Raw genomic sequence first — 18,264 nt, 5'->3', positions numbered from 1 at the left:
TTTCCTTTCTCAAATAGAATTTTCATTTAGTGACATATCCCATTTAATCTTTGTCAGTATGTGTGTTAAGGATGACAGTCTCAAAGATCCTAGTTTTTCTCCATTAAATTCCATTTTGAAAGCAGTGTTTATGGACTGCACATTCCAATTCATCCTGTCCTTGTTCAGTGTGTATACTAGAATAGTCATCACAGACCCAATTTCTCTTTTCTATTCACCTTCTGGGCATTACTTTTCCTATCAAACTTCCACAGTCACAAAGGTTAGTCCTCTAACATGCCAACTGCAGTCATGGGTCTGTTGATCTCTTACCCCTTAAATGAACAGTTTCATGTTTCTTCCACCATTACTCAATTCTGTTAAAGCTCTCAATAATGTTCTCATTAAGGTATCCTGGTCTCTTGCAATGTCTCACTGATTGAGATTTTTTATTATCAAAGGACATACTTTAGACCCAAAATGCACAACTAGACAAACTAATGAGAAGCAGTTCAAGAAGAGTCATGCAGTAATTATTCTGTTATCTCCCAGAACAACATCTCACTGATTAAAAACAAAAAAATTCTTTCAATACTACCTATAAAAACTAAAGGTTCTGCAGTGTAGTTTTCATAGTTGTAAGCTCTGTCTATATAGAGCAGAAATACTTGTTTCACCTGTCACTTTACTGGTCACTAACACCTAGCACAAATAAAAAGCAGTCCAAGTAATATCACCTTTGTATAACAAAATAAATATGTTTTTCTTCACTCTTCATATCCTGCTCATCAGAAATACAGAAAGATTAATTGAAATGGCATAATATACTAAAAATAAAATTAAACCATACTGAACCAAAATTGTGAAAAGCTAGGAGATTTTTGTGCATTTGCTGTCAGTTTAAAAGGTGGTTTCTACCTTTTTTCTAGTGCCTACCTACTTTATCCCATAGCACTGAATGCTTGTATAGAATTACCTGAAGGGGCTCCAACCCAAGCCAGACCAAGGACTCCATCATCAAAATCACGGTCTGTAAACACATAGGCCAAGCAATAATCATCATGGTTCTGTTCTGAGTTCAGTTCCAGAAACTTTTCCACACCAATGTTAGGAAATCTAAAGGGATTGGAAGAGTCCTTCTCATCTACAGTTGTGTTAATCTAAAAGGAAATTGAAACAAACTGTAAGACAGGATGCCAGCTAAGAAGCTCACTGTTGTCAGAACCTTGCTATGTTACATAGTTAAAGATGTGGTTTAAAATTTAAAAGCTTTGACTGTAAATGACCACCCCAATAACTGGAAAGCAAAGCACTACAATAAATGACGAATTGCATTTGTGTAGTAAATCCCCATTCTCTGATTTCCTTCTAATTTTTTTTCTACCAGTACCCAGAAATTTGTATTTATCCTCCTAAATTATCACTTTTGCAAGAAGTCCCAACCTGGATAGCCATTCTCTATTTTAATATTAAAGTTACTGGAGAATAGCAATAGTCTATTCACCACACAACAACGGTGCTGAAACAAAGTAAGTTGATTCTTATAGAAAAACTGACCACAGCTTCCTAACAGCAGGAGTGGGTTTTTGACAATAATCACTAAAACCAAATCAAATAAATGGTTTAGGGCACCATTTCCTGCAGAGACACTTCTGCTAAAGAACTGTTATAAAACAATAAATGGGTACAAGTGAACAGGAACAGCACATTTGAAGAACACAGCCTCCAAGCAGCACCAGCGAAGCTGAAAGCCTTTCCAACCCCACTTACCCGGATTCGTTTCACCATGAAGCTGATGTTACGGATCCCTGAAAAATCTGTTGACTGGTAAATGGTGTCAATTGCTTTAACATGGCTGGAAATCTGTCAAAAACAAAAGTAGCTACAGTTCAGAGATCCATGCACTACACTACAGCTTATCTTAACAACAATAGCCGCAATGCCTACACTCCTACAATATGTGATATTGTGCTTGTAGGAACTTCTAACAGGCCTTTTGAATTAAATCATGGCCCACAATGGAAATAAATCACTACCTGCATCACTACCATGCCAAACAGCACCAAAGGATTTTGCCATTTGATTTTTATGAACACAGTTCTATCAACTTTCAGATAGCTGTTTGTGATACTCCTTTATTCACTGCTTTGGTGAGACAGCACTGTATTGAAATTGTATTCAAAGCACTGTATTTCTTATTCAGAAAAAAGAATTTACTTGTTACAGATTTATTCTTTCATTTCTGGTAGAACACAAACGTGGGAAAACTAATCACTTACCTTTGATATGATCACACAAATGTGAACTCACTAAAAAGCTAAACGTGACTTCAGAGCTTTGAAAAATACTACTTGAATTGCCTAAGTACAGTGTGATAAATAGTAAAATTCAGATCTGCAAGTGGCAGTGAAACTTCAGACTTCAGTAGAAGTATGTTTAAATGCTAGATATATTTTTAGCAAACCATATCAACCCTTTTCTCAGTTAATAGTATACTGACAAATGAAAAGCATCTGCCTTTAGCTGCCACTGCTTTTTTTACTATCCACTCTATTGGATACTACAGGAATAGATCTCAGCATTATTAGCTCACGGTGTTTTGAGCTAGAATTTCAAAGGGAAGCCTATGCAAGTCTTAAAACAGAGGCTTGGCAGGCTGTCAAACAGGACAGAACTCTCCAGGAAATATTCTTTTTCTGAGTAAGAACGGAGAACAGTCAGGCTGCAAGTCCTGCTCAGAGGTGCTAAACACACCACAGCTGCCAATAAAGAGGCACAAGTGCCCAGGACTTTTGTCACAGAAACAGCATCTTTTTAGCAAAAATAAAAAAATTCTGTTTGAATTATGTCAAGACCACTTAACAAAGGAAACACGCCATTATAAAGGAAATAAGCAAAAAAGTTACGTGAAATTTATCAGGACTACCCAAGTAAAAGCAGGCAATTTAAAACAGAGGGGTTGGAAATACCTGTGCAATCACAGCTTCTCTGGTTCCATAATGCTTGTAGAATAAATGATCAGTCTGGATATACAGCTGGCACGTGTTTTTTTCAGCCTGAGTAGCACGCTTTTTTCTCAAAAGCTGTGGATCATCCTTCTTAGGCTCTTCAACAGGTTTCTACATATGCACAGGGAAGAAATACATTAATTTTGTAGTTCCACATGCTGCATTAGATTACCTAAAAATAACAAAGGTTCTAAACATACTCCACTAATACAAACAGATTTTCATTCTTTCTTTAACTTGCAAAGTTTGATGAAAAAAAAATCAGCACTGGTGGGACTTAACTGCACCTTCCCTAACACCAGTTATTTCAAACTGAAATTACCTCAGCAAACAGAAATGTTTAAGCACTTCAGCATGGAACAAATGAGGCACTGAACAAGAAGCTGAAGGAACACTGGTTAGGCAGTGGTAGTGATGCCTTAAGTTTTAGCTTTCATATTTTCCAGACTCTGTACTGCTATAGCATATAACTCTGAACTTCATATAAAGTGTTAGCAAGTTCTCTCACAGTTTAGTCAGACAAAACCATCCTTTTCCAGCCTGAAAACCAGGGACTGCAATGCAGCTTCGGGCCCAAAAAGTGTAAACAACACTGACTTGAGGAGAGCAAACTCAGAGGATGGACTTCATAACCTGAAACTGTAATTGGACAATTAACCCCAATATGGAAATGGACCAAAACTTATAAAAGTGTGAAAACTCGTGACTCAGAGTCCATCTTGGGTAGAGCCCCAGCTGAGTTCTTGTACTGTCCAAGGTGTATCCTTTAAAGGCCTTTCAATAAATCCCCACTTGATCCCTGTAATGCTGTCTGGCCTCTGTTCCAGGCAGCTCCCAAGGCACCAGCAGCACACTGGCCTTACAGCCCTCACTGGCTGATGGCCCTCTCTCTCTGCATGAAGTTTTACAAGCATCTCTGGGAAAGCATGTTATTGTTAGCAATGCTGAAAAGTGCATTAATGTTGACAATTTCTGGAGTCACAACATAAACTAAGTTGCTGATGCTATTTAACAAGCCATATTGCATTGTTTTCTGGGTATATATTTAGCTGACACCACAAAATTATGCCAAGGCTTGGAACAGCTCAGAACACAACTAAGTCTAAAAGAAACTCAATAACTTGCTGTTGGAAAAAAAGTATTTTGTGACATGTGGTGCAAACCTGAGTGCAAATCCACTGTGAGACTCCACCCAGGTACACAGGTTCCTGCCACAGGACACTTACCTCTCACAGCAGCCAATCTGTAACCCCCACAAGGTTACAGGCTTGTTAGGAAGACCCTCCCACCAATATCACTTAATTTTCCACTGAAAGCACTCAGATATCCCAAGTGTGTTATATTAACATAACTTGACAATCTAGAAGTTAATACTCTTTAGAACCAATGTATTACTTGGAGATGAAGGGATCTTGAAACTCTTCCTTCTCAATTGCAATAAAGTATATTCCTCATTTCAAGCTTGATTTCCACGTCCATCTAAAATTCTAACTGTTGAAAAATTTGAGATCACTTAGGATTCATTAAGACTATAAGTAGCACATCTGGGCTACAGAAGCAATAAGAAAAAGAATTTAGAAAAATTATGTTAAAATGAAACCTCCAGCAATTATTTAAGTATCTCACAATGTGGAGGGATGATAGATCACCAAAAGTAAAAGAGACAACACACAAGAAATAGGAAGTTATCACACTAAGTACTAATCAACATAATCCATTAGCCTTTGTTGTACCTCTGTTGTTGGTTCTTCTATACCAGTCATCTGGTACTTCTGCATTCTTTCAAATACTGAATGATCTGCACAACCTCCTTGTGGTCCATATTTATGTGGATATTCTAAAAAGAGGAAGGCCAGGTTGAGTTTTCAAATTCCAAGTACAAGTCCAAAATATGGCTGCATCAGTGCAACTTACTGAGCTGGTGTCCAGTATTGTGCATGTGGTTTGAGGGGAGCATTAGAAGATGCAAGGCCTATGCAGCTTTTTTTCATTAAACATTTCTACTAAGACATTCTTAGTTTTACAAACAGAACAAAACTGACATTTGCTTCTTAACATTATTTCCTCAGGCAGCACAAGAAAATATGATGAGCAGTGCCTAACATAAGAACAAGAGCTTTTATTTACACATCAGTACCAACTTACTTCAGCTAAAAGCAGCCTTCAAAATATGACATCACAATGGAAAGTTATTAGATATCAAGTATACTAAAGACTGCTTGGATAAGAGAAAGTTTTTATGCTACTTGGTAAACAAACTAAAAAACCTTGCCAACATTCTAACAGGATTTTATTATTTTATTCATCTTCCACTGATTTTTTTGGAAGTTTTCATATTATGCTACGTAACTACCAAGACATAAGAAGGGAAATGCTAGTGGACAGAACCATGGTTTAGTTAACCACTAGATGTTAAATAAACAAGCTAGAGATCCAAACTAATGAGAATATCCCACAATCACCTGTTTAACAAGGCCAACTCCTGCAACAGTTGCCAGTGCAGACCTCACTGCACAAAGGAATGGGTTTCAGACACACGTGCTCAGATTTTACTGTCAGTACCTACTGCAGATGTCTAACCTGTATTTGCAGAAACTTCCTCTGGAGATGAGAAATACTGAATACTTCTCCCTTTGATTTATTTGCATATTCAACCCCATCATAAATTGGTGCCCAAGTAAGAAATAATGGAATACAGATCTGAATACTTAACAAGTCAGTTTCTGTAGGGCAAACCACAGTTTTAGCACCATCTCAACAGAGTACCACTTCTGTCAGAAATCTACAAACTTTACCAAGATTTGTTGCGTTTTGGGATTTTTTGGTTGATTAATTTGTCTTTTTATTTCTGCTTGGTGAGGGGGTGTTTATTTTTTAAAGAGTGGAGATCCAAATTCACAGAGTAAATAGAACAGCTATGTAAGAGTAGAATTGTAAAGCCTGGGCACCAAGGACCTGATGCCCACATTCTATGTGTTTCAGGTGATTTTGCCCTGGACTAGCTCTAGTCTGAGCTGTGGAGTCAAGGCTTGGCAGTAGCTGGAGCACAGCAGATGTGCTCCCTTGGGAGTATGGGCTCTGTATGGTTTCATCTGATAGCTGCCTTTATTTATCTTTGACTCTTATGGCTGTTTCTTATAGTCATACTGCATGATACTGCTGAACTATTTCAATATACAGCTTACCTTGTGAGTTTATTTCATGACTTTCTACATACTGGTTTCCCTCATTTCAATTTCCACCACCACACAAATACCATTTTTGAACTGCTATCTCATCACATTCCTCCCAGCACAATTAGCCCTAGCACAGTGCCAGAAGAATGGAGAGAAAAAGAGAAAAATATGCTCTTACTGCAAGTCACCTCACACAAGTTGCTCCAGCATGGTAATGGAATGCTGATTTGGCTACAACCAATATTAAACAAAAAGCACCACTGTTGGAGTCCCCTTCTACTTTTGGGGATCCTGTTTAATGTCACTGGATTGGAGTTATGAGCAAAGGACTGTAGATATGATCCTTCCCTTCTCCATCTCCACGACCATTTTTTCCACCCTCTATAGTATAAGAAATCCTACTGTATTTCTTCTAATCCAATTTTTCATTACTTACGACCTGACTTCACAGCACCAAGAGTTTCTCTGCAACAAGAGCAGGTTACCCAGGGGTAGAGCAATGGCCCGTCCTGCCTTTTCCCCACACACTGCCCCTGCAGAAAACCACTGTACCCTGAAAGAAACTCCTGCAGGAGCCCCACTCTGAAGCATTATGACAACTGACAGAACAGTACTGGAAATAAATGCTCTCAGTTTATTACACAAAATGATCTGTCTTTTCTTTCTATATTGTTTCCCGAAGATGTTAGGAAATCCCTTAATACATTTTTTATACTGACTGCCTGCAATTCAAATATTTCTCACTTCAAAAGTAATAATCTAGTAAGAAACACTTTAAAGCCATGACAGTTAAAATTACAAAAAAATGAACACAAAACAGTCTGTAACAGCAATTGCCAAGATTTTGCATGTGCTAGAAAAGACAAATGCCCCAGAGGCAGATTTGAAACCATCCTGCTAATCACAGAGACAGGTAATACAGGATAGTTCACTTGGGAACCATTTCTAACTTCCAGGGAAAGTTGCATATGAAGTTTTCATTTGCTAAATGCCGAACTGCCCCCAGACTGTGAAGGCACCATTCCCTTGTCCTCTTTTGAGACCTCCTATTTCCATCACCCCCTGCAGCAGTTCCATTTTTAAATACCTGAAGCTAAGCAAGAACCACACGGTGCCAGATGACTTGGCCAGTTTTGACCCACAAGACACAAGTCTGGTCCATGCTGTTGAGAAGCTTTTCAGTGCTCTGAGATGTGCCAGCTTTCTGTGCAGCCCTCTGCCAGCTCTTTGGGATCAAGAGCTTCTTAGCCTATCCCTACCACAACCCTGAGAAGTGAAAAGGAAAAAACCTGCTTTCACCATGAAATGATTACTTACAGTGAATGCAGAGTTGAGAAAACAGAAGACTATTTTCCAACAGAGCTACTGTAGAAGAAGTTAATAACAGGTTCAAACTTTAACTAGAAAAAAATCATTAGGCAAAAAAAATACCCAACTTTTTCTTTTCCAGAACTGTCCACTTTCAGGTTTTGTACATCCTGGCAGAATGGTAAGAAATAATAAAGAGTAGAAAAAAAAAATTAATCTAAAAACCATCTGCAAAATCTTGTAATTTCATAGCTTCTGACTATAATGTCTTATTCTAACTAGATGGCAGATGATTTTTAATGATATATACTCCAGATGCTCAAACTTCAGATGCTCAAAATAAGATTTTTTTCCTTTCAAGAAGATACATCTTCCACAAAGACTTTCCTGAACATTTGGTTTTTCTTCTTCTAATAATCAGTTAATAGTATGATCTGTTAAGCATTTAAGTTAACCACTTAATAATTACTGAATTTAGGCATCTTGGGCAAGGATGACATCAAACTTCCATTACAAATTATGAAAATTCTATTTTTTAACAGCCATAGAAATTTGCCCAATACTAGCAAAAGCAGTAATGGCACAATAAAACTCAAATATAAGCAGATACAAAAAATTTCAAAAGTCCTTATTACAGATTTCATTTGCAGCATTCTGTGATGCTGTGCTCCCATGACAACTGTCATCACAATGTGATGAAAAAGAAACCAGGTTCTCATTAATAACAGTTTGCAATGGTCAGCCTTATTCATCACATAGGGCTTTGCAAAATTACTAACCACTTCACTTTCTGTTCTTAGTTGTATGCCCCTTCCAAGATCATTGAGACAATTAAGCAACTGTGTTAATTTTCTGGAAGGTCTGTAGAGGATTTTCCTGTATACTGTTGATCTGAAGAAATACTGATTTTGTATTTTACAATATGAACTCAGGGATACACTTGAAGCAAATATAATTTAAATAAAGTAAATATATCCTCATCCTTAAAGATCTGTTTCCTAAATATCTCAATGTAAACAGCATTTTGCATCTTTCTAATGGTAAATTAGAAAACAGTTTGATCAAGACTGGTTTAGAAACTAAAATCATTCAACTTGTGCTTCAAGTCATGAATAGAAGGCTGCCTTCCACTGGTCACCAGATCCACTGTAACAGACAAAAGCTGCCTTATAAAGTTGACAATATAATCCCCATTTACAAAACAACTTTTGTTTAACTACTGAAAAAGAACTCATTGAGATGCTAATCATATGTTGCATTGTGGTTTCTGAAAAGCACTAAAAAGCATATTGTTTCAAAAGGCTGAAACATGGGTGACCAAAAAAATACCCAAATTAAAGCAAAGATGACTTTTTCCCCCAGTCTCTCCCGAGTCAGGAATGTGACCATTTTTGTTGCTTTTCTACATAAGATAGGACAGTTTGACTCTGTTTCATGAGAGCTAGCTTTGGATTAGAGCAGTAACAACAAATTAACAACAAATCTACTACAAAGCTTAGCTTTTCTGAGTTGGTGGGGTTTTTTTGGACTTACAGTTCAATGCAAAAATAAGTCTCATGAAAGACAAAAATCATTTAGCTTCAAAAGCACTCTTCAGAAAGAGACAGAAGCAGTTGTATACTCCAGATATTTCAGACAACAGAAATCCTAGAGGCATCTATGGTCCTAATGACTGAAGTGATACTATACAATCACAACACAGGCACATCAGACTGCACTGGCAGCAACCAAGAGGAGTGATGTGTTTTTAAATAGTGCTGCTTAGACCTTGCTCCAGGATGGGCTATTTTCAACCCTGCTGAGCAAGCAGCAATGTTCACTCACTTGGTGACTTGGAAGCCATACTGTACTGCTGCTTTAATGTGCCTCACCAGAATAGATTTAGACCCTCCCCTCTGACAATAAGATTTTGTTTCTAACAAAATGCTTTTGATGCACTAGATTCAAGAGGAAAAATTATGTAAACCATTTCCACAGCTGAATAATTCAAAACACCCCAACAAACCCTGCTCCCATTCACTTTATAAGACATTAGTAAGAGCCAATTTCAACATTACTTTCTCCAGTTCCCAAAATGATCCACTTACTCTTCCAACAAAGATCACTCCTACAAAACAGCAATAGTAACTTTCAAAAAAATCAATTTATCTGCTTCTTTAAGGCACAGTTCTATTTCTGTCAGTATTCAATAACAGTGAAGAGTATTTTTAGTCACTCACTATTTACAGCATAAGGAACTGGGACATGAGACAATCTTCTTACTTGTCTCAACCTTTGAAAACTGGGCACATCACTGCCTTATGACTCTTACTTTCCTCCTCCCCCTCTTTCCAACACCAGGGTTAGTTAACAAAACCTTTTATGAAGCTGACAGTGACTTATTTACACAAAGTCCTGCCTAAGTGGAAGTCCAACATTCCCACTATCAAGCAGTGAACTGTTCATGAGACCTTTAAGATGCAACACAACACTTAAAAGTATGTGTGATTATTCACAGAAATGTTATGAAAGATGTATCTTACAGTCCCACACCAGACTTCTGTAACTTTTTTATTACTTTTCCCTTACTACTTTCCTGCTACAGCAGCAAAGCCAGTAATACTGTAACTGCAGCTAACAGGGAAAACTGCCTTCTCCCCCTTGAACTGACTTCCCCCCAGCTGAACTGACCAGCAATGCTCTGTAGAGATGAAATGTAGCTCATGCTGCAGCTTCTCTCTGAGAATCAAAAATATGGAATGTTATCCCGTAAAATTATTCTTAAGTATGAGTCTTGTAAGCACCAGGAAAATATACACTTAGTCAGAAAACAAATACTGTTCACAAATCCAGTAAATGCTTTCGTTCACAAGCTCTTTAAAATGATGGAAATTCTATTTGCTTTTGGCTTAGTAATCATATTTACAGAATGAGATAACAGGAACGACAAACATATTTGCCAGCTCACAGCAATTTTAATATACTCAGAGACAGCACACATACTGCCACTGAAAGTAAAATACAAAAAAACCACCCAAATTTGCTGAGTTTTTAGTGGAGAAAGATCACTTCTCTTCACTGCATTCACACAAGAGAAGTAATCAAAGAGAGCAATATGCAATAACCCTGTTTTTTTCACTGGCTTATGGCACTGAGAAAATTATAATATACAAAATCAAATCACAATCAAATTTTCCTCATCTACCTTCCCATTCTTTGACACTTCTTTTCACAATGTAGTCTCGTTATGACATACTTTGAAAATGGTTTATACATATATCATTAACAGAGTGGTTCAAGGAATTTGTAGTGATCTAATCCAAGCCTCCTCATGCAATTCCAAATGAGATTTCAAACTCAAGTCTTCTAGGGTTTGCACAGTGGCCTGATGGGACGTGTTTTTAAATGAAGTTATGGTTTAAATTTATTTTTAAGCAAGACTGACATCCTGAAGTTAGCTGGAAAGACCCTTTGTTAGCTTCAATAACCAAAAGTTAAGCCTTAAACTGACTCTGCTGACATTTACCTTTGATACTTCCTTGATCCCTGAAGGATTCAAACTTGGAATCACAACTTTATTGCAGTACTTTTGAGGTTCAATATAACTTAAGCCTCAAACAAACTGATTGGTATTACATCTGAAGACTGATCATACATAAATAGGCAGGTACAGTGCAGGAGAACTCTGGTGCATCAGTTCTGAAGACACAGAAGTATTTCATGGTAGTTTTTCATCCTTCTGAGCATTTGCAACTGAAGCCAGATTTCTGGGGCTATACTTGTCAAATTTAAGTATAATTCTCTGTACCCTTCCATCAGCTATTGTGTAACATGGGACATACTGGGTGCCACCACCTCTTCTTAAGAGCTCTCTGAATGCACATGTGAGAGACACATGAAGGGGAAGCTTTTATTTCACACAAATGTCACCCTCATGAGATATACATAATCATTGAGTGACTTGAACTTTAATTATCTTTTATTTTCCAGATCACATGGAAGAGCAATCAGTACAGATCATTTAAAGAATGTGTTTTTCAAAGAAACATGTATCCAGTGGGTAGGAAATATACTGCTTGTCTGCTAAAGCCTGACTGCTAAGGATTTCTTAAAATGGCAGAATAAAGACTGACTTTGGTTTGCCATAAATCTCTCTCACACCTTCACTGTATATGAATCACTTGAGGCCAGCATGATTTACAGTGTCATACACGAGCCAAAGTCTCATTTGATGCTTACAAATGGCATACAGGTTTTGACATTTAATAAAAAAAGTATTTCATCTGTAGCACAAAATGGAAGTACTCACTGATATCATCTTCATGATAAATGACAGAGTGGAATGGTAGGTTTCTGTCCTTTATGTATCTCTCTGCTGGCTCAATATAAAAGGTCCCACTGTGAGTTTGGATGAATCCTTCAAATTTTCCATCAATAACAGACCCATGAGTAAAACTTCCCTGCTCACCTGTTAAGGGACAAAGTGTATTAGCTTTTTTATATCCTTCAAAAATCCTTTTTAAGACTAAGATTATCCATCACTAAGACAAACAGTTACAGCAAAATGACAGTCACTACGTTCAGCAGCTTTCCAATCAGGTGCATAAATGAAATGTTTAAAAACCATATAATGCAGAATTCAACTCTGTATTTTAAAGCTGGTAGATACACAATATGTAATTCTACAGTCAAATCCAGTCCTTACACATCCCTTCATACAATTAGAAATAATAAACAATAAAATCAGAGCATATACAGAACTTTGAAAGCTTTCAAAGAAGGACTTCCCTACATTCAAGACATCCATTGTTCTCTTCAAGCATAATCATCTTAAAACTGTAGCTAGGTTTAAATCTGCATAGAATGAATTTGTATTTGAAACAATCAGGGAAAGTACAACTGTCAAAGTTTAATCACTGACTGCAACAACATGCAGCATCCCAGCAGCCCTTCCCATATAAAGGATGAAAGACTACTCTGCTAAAACAATATTTATATTTTTTTTATCCTCCATTGAGGAAAATTCAAAATCCCACTATCAAAAACCCTTCTCACCTACTCAAAATAAGTGGTAAATTTGTCTGCCTAGATGCATATGAAGCCCTGTGTTTATTACTTTTCAAAGTTGAAAATGCTCACTTTAAGACTGCAGCACATGGCTTAGAAAGACCTTCAGGAATACCAAACAAATAGTACAGAGAGGGGCAGAGTAATTCTTAGTCTGTTTCTTCTTTCCATCTGCTTTTAATTCTGTAATTCTTCTTCATTTTTAATCAATTTCATCCTTTGTATTTACTAAAATCAGATATATTACCCTTAGTGATAGTAACTCTATATTCCTTTTACTCCTTTAAACTAAAAATGGCGCCTGATTTCTTTTTTCTTCAATGTATACAACTTTTCTATCTTTTTTAAAATGCATCAGACTTCTGTGAAGAGTATGTTTATAAACAGATTTGAAATTCAAGTTTTATGGGTATGAAAATTATTAGATAAAATACTCATTTAAGCGTGACTCATAAAAGCAGATGGGAGCTCAAATATGATAGATGCACTATTAAAGTTTAACAATAATCTAATAATACTGATACTAATTTTCTCCACATACTATTAGAAAGTTGCTGTTTAAAACTGCTGCACTTTCATCCATTTTAAAGTGTTATACTTACCATAAATGTGTCCAGTGTAAATGTGGGAGGTATCATAATCAATGACTTGGTTCGATATTTCTACTTTAAAGTCATCACTAAAAAGAGAGGTATCTCTCTTCATTCGAAGGTTGAATTGTCTGAAATGAATAAAACAAGATAGTCAATTGGCTTTGAGCTTCAGCTACAAGAGCACTAAATAAAGTACTTCAGAACGACATTTTTGTGCAAAGAATCTGCAGACCTTGTAAAATTTATCTGTAGAAAATGTTTTTACTGTACAAGAATTAGACCAGAGCCTAGAAGGATTTTTAAAGCAAGATTCTTTAGATGCTTTTTATATAAGTAGCTAAATTTGCAAGATTTAAGCCAGAAAACACATTAGACTTAAAACACATAATTCTGAAGTGCTGACTTGGACTATACACTTGTTCCCAGTCCTTCAGAAGGCACTTGAGTAGTTTAGAAAAAATGAATTTAGGAAAATGCATTTAGGAAAAATGCAACTATTTTACTTTACAGCACTGTGAAGCAGAACAGATAAAAACAGCTTTCACTTATTTTCGTTTTATTGATGACACCTAAGATTTAAATAACTTAAATGAAATGTAGGTGAGTTAATCAATGTTGTAACTGAAACTCAAAAAATAAGATGGTCAACATCATCTAATAAATATACTCAAACTGGCAGAGTTACATGAACAACTGTGGAAGCAGCTCTAGTCATTAAATGATTGGGTTCAGTAGCAACCCTACATACTTTAGTGCAAATCCTACTGCCAATCATTATATGAAACAGCTTGTGTGTATGACAACAGGAGTTGCATTCAAGCAGGCAACAAAACTGAAGTGTTTTAAAATACCTGACATATGAATTCATACCTGTGACAACCATTAGCTTGTTTAGAATTTCATTAGGTATTCTATTAAAATTTGTACAAACATTTGTGCAAATACAGATCACAAAGTTATTGAAACTTCAGCCATTCCAATTTTAGTCTTGATTTTCTTCCTATATTTTCCTTCACTGCACAATGATGAAATTGAAGGAATATTATAGTTATGTCACCAATTTGTTACACAAAAAGTAACTCTGCTAAGTCAGGTACTTTTGGATTTGAATCTTCATCTAAAACCCACGACCAGCAGAGCTGACCTTCACAGCAAAAGTTAGTATCCAAGTATGCAACCAACAAAATAACCCAGGCAATTAAGACCATAGTGTAAAGTTGATTAAATCTAGTTATTTCTTACTAGTGAGCTGAAGCATACACAAAGTGTATCTTCAGTTTCCACCTGCACATTAAATATGATACCATAGTTGTATGTATTTTGAAACATTAAGATGCAAACTTCAAGATCAAAAAAAGTCTTGCCTACACTTCAAACCTGGGAAGGGCTGTAGTGACTCATGTTGACTATTCTGTAATGCAAACAGCATTTCACAATCAAACTATATTTATTATTACTGCCACAGTGTTAATAAAGCTTCAAAGCAAGTACTCTCCTCTGGCAATGCGTCACAGGTATCTACTACGAGGTTATGAAACTCTGAGATGTGGCTGGTAGGTGGGGAAGGTTAAACTTCTGCAGTTCCCTGAGACTCAGGCTTTGTGCCAAGCCCAGCAGTGCTCCTACCACAGCTCAGCAGAGATGTATTTTAGGAGGAAGATCCTCCTGTTACAAAGGAAGGAACAGTTCACTGTGTACCCGGATACTGGCATCACTGAGACAAGAAATAAGAATTATTGTTCTTCAAGTTCATCTTTTTACTACCTCTGCCACAACAGTCCTTTTGCAACCCAGAGGCTCATGAGGAAGAGGAAATAACATGAACAAGCAACCCAGAGACATCTGGTAGGACTGAATGCCACAAGATTACCCAACAAGCTTTTTGAGAGTGGGGTGGTGGGCACTGTGGAGACTTGCAGCCACTTTATGTGGCTCTCCTGGGCAGGAGTTAAAAACAAACGGGTAGAAAGAAATTAAAACCAAAAGTGATGAGAATATGACAAACTTCATTTAAGTACTTGAAAAAGTTACCCTCACTTTGGATGTAATACACTGCTCAGGGAGTTACACAGATTGGAGCTCCATGTTAGTTTGAGCTTTCCCTGGGACTGAGTTGTCACACTCAAGGATGGATCAGACTCTCAGTGCATTTGAACTGAAGTTAGATGGCAAGAGATGTGGGACCCATTAGAATGTCTCCTCCATTCTCTAGTATTTGATAGAAGACTTCTTACCTTTCCTCATTAAAGAAAGTTTTTTGGGGAAAAACCCTCACCCTATATAGCACTTTCCTTTCAGAAGTGTATATACCATTTCTTTAAAATTACATTTTTCTTGTTGTATTCATGTACGTTGCAAATAAAACTGAGATGTTGTCTCTAACACTCAACTGGATCAGCAATTTCATATGGCTTTGAAGTACACAGTGCAAGAGAATGCAGGACTTCTGATGTATTAACTCCCAACTATACTGGCAAAGTGGGGGAAAAACCCAGGACCTGATCTCAGCCAGAAACCTGGTAATTCACCAAGCTTAGCTTAGTGTAACCCCAGGACCAAGGATGGATGAGCCCTAGGCCTGATTTGTGCAGCCACCCAGGGAACCCTCAGCTGCTGCTCTCACCCTTACAGACCAGCAGGACAGTTGTGGTGCAGTCATGGGCTACCCTTGGTGGCCACCTGGCCATGATTTAGGGCCAGCCCTGAGCTTTGCCTACACACCCAACACTCCAGGGCTTGCTTTTGGGGGGAAGAAGGGGCTCACTGGAGTGTAATGAAGCTGGGAATGGTTGCTCCTTCTGTGGGATACCCTTCCATCAATATTACCTGGATGTCACTCCAAAATGGACTGTTAGAAGTTACATGTAGCAAATTAAAAGTGTCACCAGTTTAAAATTCAGGAAGCCTCTATTTATTCTCCTTTAATTTTTACCCCCTCCTTGCTTTCCACATTGCTACATAATAAACACTAAAGATTCTAACCCATGTTGCTGATTATTAGGATTAGAGAACTATTACAAATACAAAAAAACTCAGCTGTGCTTCACACTAGCAATTGTCTATTTGATTTCTTAACTTAGTTAAACTATTAGATAACCTGATCATCTCTCAGCTATTTTTAAACAGGTCTTTTCTTAGTCATTCAAACATGCTTGATGAGAACAGGATAATCTGTATAAACTGTTCACCTTCTTAATAATGAAAAATTGACAAATACTCCTTTACTTCTCCCCACCAAAGGAGGGAAGAGACAATTTGGGACTGTGGGGAGGAAAAGGGCTGGGGAGGGTGGAGGAGTAAACAAGCATCTATTCATCTCTACTTCCAATAATTAACAACTTTAGCACATCACCAAACTTCAAACATAAATTTTACCCTGGCTTAAACCCAGTAATTTCATGATTCTTCTGAGGACAGGAGACACGGGGAAAGTTAAATGAATCTGTCTATACAACTAGAATATGATTTCTAAATTAGCCACCATGGAAGAAACAAGAAGCTTCAAAGAAGCCTTTTGACAATTACAATTTCTACAGCATGCGCCAAATTCTTAGTGCAACCTAAGCTATTCCTTAGCCTAGAAACACATCAGGCAGAAGATTAACTAATTTCAGAAAAATAATGCCTCTTTTATTTACACACTTTCTGCCTCACAGAAGACACTCCCTAGCAGCAGCAATCTCTGGAACAGAATTAAATCAATTAAGACCAAGTTTTGACTTCACTTATTTGTTACTGCTTCTGTTTTCCACAGATCTGAAAACTGATATTAGTTACTGTATGGCTGCCCACGTGGTTGTAGACCAAATTTTGGCAAAAACTTTACACACATATAAAATTATATAATCTGCTTTGATAATAAACTACATCTTATATATTAATGGAAGTACCCAAAAGACTCTCAAGAGGTAGATTTTTATTTCTCTTTAGCTTACCTCAGGGAGACTATGTCCAGTTTGCAAGTAACACAGCAGTTCGGTCATAATTAAAGAAAAAATTATAGTTGAGAGCACCACACTTAGCTAAGACCCAGTGCTTTGCCATGGGCTCAAGTTATGTTATCCTAAACTCTGATCAGAGCAGGTACTTGAAAGAAAAAACCAAAAAACAAACAAGCCCTGTTTATATACTGAGAACATTTGGTAAAGTGTATATAAAGGCTTACATGCAAGAGTTTATGCATGATCTATTACTCTATTTCTTTTTAATATGAGTTACCTTTCAAGATCAGTGATTTCATCACAAAGAAATGTCCAAGTACCAAGTCTGCAGACTTGCACACAACTGGCAGGAAAAGCTGTTATCTGGCATACAAAAAGGGCACTTGGTGCTATCCCTTTTCTGCCTTCCCTCAGTCAAATTGCTGTAACTGGTGACAGGCCCACAGAATCATTAAGTGACCAGAGGAGGTTGTTGAGAAAAGAGAAAGGGAAAAAAGGAGATGGAGAAGTTACTCCACAGCTGAAAGAAGTGGCTGGGAAAAGGAAACTGAAGGGCATGAGCTGGCAGCAGTATGTAACATGAATTCAGTACAAGCAGAGTCCATTTTTAGGTTCACAGTCTTTTCTTCCCAGTAGGAACCAGAAAAATCCTCACAGCTGTGGCTCCATCACCCGCCTCACAAGTCAGCATCTAGAAAATACTGTTCTGCTTGAGGTGCAAGTCTTTTATCCTCACTCTTCCTAAGAACTCAAAGACTCTCTTCTTGGAAAAATGGAAGGGGGGCCTATAAATGGATAGGGATAATAACTTGAGCCCTTCTATCTAACTGCTTCCATGAGGCATCCCACTATCCACCCAGCTCCCACAAGACTGTCAGACTCATTCCAGCTCTGAACTGTAGTAAATAGAAGGCAGCTTAACAACCTACTGCTGGATTTATACTACCCACAATTCTACAGAACCATCACACTTGAAGTTTTTTTTTATTGTTTTAACTTACAATTAAACCCACGCAACATACTTTATCACTTACTTGATAATTCCCACAGTCCTGCTACTTACACTAAAGAAAGCTTATCTCAGAAGCAGCACATGATAGGGTCTCCAGGTTTATCACTCTTTCTTTGATCCACCTAGATGCACACAGAATCATCCCCTAGTAAGTGTTTATGTAAATCCCAATCTCTACAGTATTTCAACACTCAGCCATCC

General features: G+C 37.4%; 1 protein-coding gene across 1 annotated transcript in view; it reads right to left on the bottom strand.

Moving 5' to 3' along the window:
* Nucleotides 1-18,264, bottom strand: part of ADAM10 (ADAM metallopeptidase domain 10) — a 42,392-nt gene that overhangs the window by 8,964 nt on the left and 15,164 nt on the right. Inside the window, exons 3-8 of the mRNA XM_059858252.1 lie at nt 13,120-13,238; nt 11,760-11,918; nt 4,721-4,824; nt 2,949-3,098; nt 1,750-1,842; nt 956-1,139 (exon numbers count right to left, since the gene is read on the bottom strand). Coding sequence (XP_059714235.1) covers nt 956-1,139; nt 1,750-1,842; nt 2,949-3,098; nt 4,721-4,824; nt 11,760-11,918; nt 13,120-13,238 — 809 coding nt within the window. The remainder of the gene's footprint in view (nt 1-955; nt 1,140-1,749; nt 1,843-2,948; nt 3,099-4,720; nt 4,825-11,759; nt 11,919-13,119; nt 13,239-18,264) is intronic.

This window comes from Haemorhous mexicanus, chromosome 13 (genome assembly GCF_027477595.1).
Source record: "Haemorhous mexicanus isolate bHaeMex1 chromosome 13, bHaeMex1.pri, whole genome shotgun sequence".
Classification (NCBI taxonomy): Eukaryota; Metazoa; Chordata; class Aves; order Passeriformes; family Fringillidae; genus Haemorhous; species Haemorhous mexicanus.
Note: the sequence above shows the minus strand (reverse complement) of the source record. Positions and strands in the feature narration are given on the sequence as shown.